The 3,009-nt window shown below is 66.1% G+C and overlaps 1 protein-coding gene across 1 annotated transcript in view; it reads right to left on the reverse strand.

Annotated features, from left to right (window-relative positions):
• SEMA4B (semaphorin 4B) overlaps positions 1 to 1,881 on the reverse strand; it is a 6,090-nt gene extending 4,209 nt beyond the window's left edge. Inside the window, exons 1-3 of the mRNA XM_017736918.1 lie at positions 1,732 to 1,881; positions 388 to 705; positions 80 to 142 (exon numbers count right to left, since the gene is read on the reverse strand). Of these exons, the coding sequence (XP_017592407.1) occupies positions 80 to 142; positions 388 to 705; positions 1,732 to 1,881 (531 nt within the window). The remainder of the gene's footprint in view (positions 1 to 79; positions 143 to 387; positions 706 to 1,731) is intronic.
• Positions 1,882 to 3,009: the final 1,128 nt, after the last annotated feature.

Genomic DNA, 3,009 nt, shown 5'->3' on the forward strand with positions numbered 1-3,009 from the left:
GTCTCACCCACACCCACCCCACACAGGGCACTGCCCACTCCCACCACAGCCCCCGATGCCTGCTGGCAATGGGGCTCACCTGGGGGTCCTTGCCTTTGAACACACACTGCCTCTTCTTCTCCTCATCTGCACTCCACAGCAGCTGTGGAGAAGCGACAGTCACTGGGAGCCCCCCCATCCCTGGCTGGTCCACGGACACACTCCTTCGGCTCGTTCATAGCAACCACATCCTCCCCACCTCAAACATCCTGCTCTGGGGCAGTTGCTCCTGAATGCGTGATGGCTCACACAGACCCGAAATGCTGACAGGGAGGGCATCCCCTGCACTCCAGCTAGTTGGGTGTCCCCTCCCTCCCCAAGGGCAGCCCAGCCCATCCCTGGGCTCACCCTACGAACTGGGGAGCTGGGCTGAAAGTTGCTGGTGTTGAGGGTGAGGAGCAGTTCCCGCGCCCCCAGGTAGAGGGTCCCACCGTCCGGGCTCAGCAGGAGGGCCGTGTAGTTGGACACACCAGGTGCCTCAAAGCGCCGCACTACTCTCTCGGCTGAGTCTGTGGGGCAAGAGCGACAGGCATCAGCCTCGTGCTGGCGCCTGACCCCCAGGACCCTGCACCATGGCTGCTCCTTGCCCCTCTGCCCAGCACCTTGGCCATGCCACCCACCCGGAGCAGCCAGGGCCAGATCCGGCTCTGCCCACACTGCCAGACACGTGTGTCACCACACACTGCAGTGAACTGCACAGGGCCGCAATAGTGCCCAAGGGCACCCACGAGGCACAGCTGTGTCCAGGCCCCGAGGACACCACAACAGCCTTGCCTAGCACTGGGGCAGCTGCCCAGCCACGTCCAGCCCTAGAGCTCAACCCTGCAGCATGGGAAGCTCAGCCCAGCCTAGGCCCACAGGGACCCCAACCTCACCGCGGGGGGAGGTGAGTGCCGGGAGTATCTTCCTGCCCCAGCCCGAAGGGCTCAGCCTCTGCCAGAGACAGGGTTCAGCCCAGTGCTGCAGGTGCTGGATGCGGGGCTCAGCCTGGTGCTGTCCACACCGGCCCGCAGGGCTCAGCCCATGCTGGAGACAGGGCAGTGGCCATGCTGAGTCAGGGAGCGCCTGTCCTGTCCCATCCCATCCCGTCCTGTCCCGCGTGGGTGGCCTGGCCCCGGAAGCCCTTCCTCTCCTCCCGCTGCTCTGAATCAGATGGGCCTGGCTGAGTGAATGGGACACGTAGGGCTGACTCACACTGCCAACTCCCTGACCCCTGATACTCTGGGGACTCCCTGACCTCCCTCAACCCCCTGCTTGCTCCCAGAGTCCTGCCAGGATAACCCCGGAGCTCCTGCCAGGCCATGACTGGTGAGAATCAGTGTGAGGGCTCAAGGACCTGTGGGGCAATGGTGCTGTGGGGTGGGACCCCGTGGCTCTCACCTCCCATCGCTCCAGAAACCCCAGATGCCTCTAGATGGGCAGCATCTCCCCCACTCCGAGGGGCTCAGGTGGCCCAAGCACCACCCCAGCTCTCCCACAGTGGTGCAGAAAGGAAGAAGCCAACAGCCCAGGGCATCCTTCTGTGAGGGGTCCTGCATGCCAGTGGCAGGGTAATGCCGCCCGTGGTGGGCATGGCAGCGGAGGGGCAGTGGGGCCCCTGCGCCTTGCAGTGCTGTGCCAGCATGGGGAGCTAGCTGCTGGTGTGGCTGCCAAGGGACCTGTCAGGACAAGACCTGCTTCTTCCAGACAAACCTGCTGCAGGCACATCCAGTGCTCCCAGGGGAGCAGCTCCCAGCTCCTCCCTCCCACCAACCGCAGCCCCACAAGGCCGCGCTCCACGGGAGCCACCACCGGGCACACACTGGCCACTGGCCCGTGCTCCCTGCCCAGCTCCTCCCGCATCGCTGGGGTCCAGGCTGGGATCCCCAGGGACTGCCCGTGGCTGCAGCCCCACAGCTCCCACAGCTTTACAGGTGTGCAGAGTGCGGGGCAGAACCGGTCTGTGCAGGCAGGGCCAGGCAGCGTGGCTCAACACGGCATAGCACAGCATGGCATGATGCCGAGCTGGATGTCTCACTGGATCCCAGCCTCCTGTCCAGCTCAGCAGGTCCCACATCTGCTGGTGCCACCACGGCCGTGGCCAGCGGTCATGGGAGCATGTGGTGGGGCCACATCTATACCAGTGAGCTGCAGCATGCTGAGCCAGGGAGTGCTCCCAGCTGCCCAAACCATGGCACTCTCCCAGGCCACCCAGCAAAGGATGGGATGGGCTTTGCTGGCCAGCAGCAGCTGGATCCAGCCACCTTCTGGCAGCACAGCCGTGGCTAGCTCCCCCACATGGCACAGCTGCCAGGGCTGAGGCCAAGCAGCACGCCCCACTGCTCGCTAACCCTGTGCCAGCTGCTGGGGGGATCTGCAGGGCAGGAGGGGACTGCAACCAGGCCCCCCACTCGTTACAGCTCTGTCCTGGCCCAGCACCGTCCTAGATGCCCTTCCCTGGCTCCTGCCCAGTGCAGCCCCCAGCACTTTGGGGCCATGCAGCTGACAGGTGGTTGCAGTGGGGCTCAGAGCTGTCCAGAACCGAGCACTGCACAGTAAGGGGCTGTGGCGTGTCCCCCACCCCAGGGACATACTGAGCAGGGAGGGAACCCACGGGGAGAGTCCCCCGGCCGGCTCAGCTCACCCCATCTTGTACCGAACACGGCTGCCACCACTGCCCTGCTTGCGGAGGCACAAGTACCCCTGAGTGCCCCAGACACACCCACCCTCGGTGTCGGTCTGGACACAGGGTGCGTGTCCCTACACCCCGCAGCATCCCCGAGGCTCTGCCCCAGCCCTTGCTCCACGTCCCGCGGACAGAGGGTTCCCCGTGTCCTGGGGAGCTGGCGGGGCTGTGCAGCCCGGCAGTGTCACACGGCGTTTCCACGCGGTGTAGAGAGCCCGGGGGGACGCGGGACGCTCCGCCGCCCCGGGGGAGACGCCAGCCGGAGCCCTCCGCGGGGGCAGACTCTCTCCCCCCGTGGCCCGGGA

Source organism: Corvus brachyrhynchos, unplaced genomic scaffold, assembly GCF_000691975.1.
Source record: "Corvus brachyrhynchos isolate BGI_N302 unplaced genomic scaffold, ASM69197v1 scaffold200, whole genome shotgun sequence".
Taxonomy (NCBI): domain Eukaryota; kingdom Metazoa; phylum Chordata; class Aves; order Passeriformes; family Corvidae; genus Corvus; species Corvus brachyrhynchos.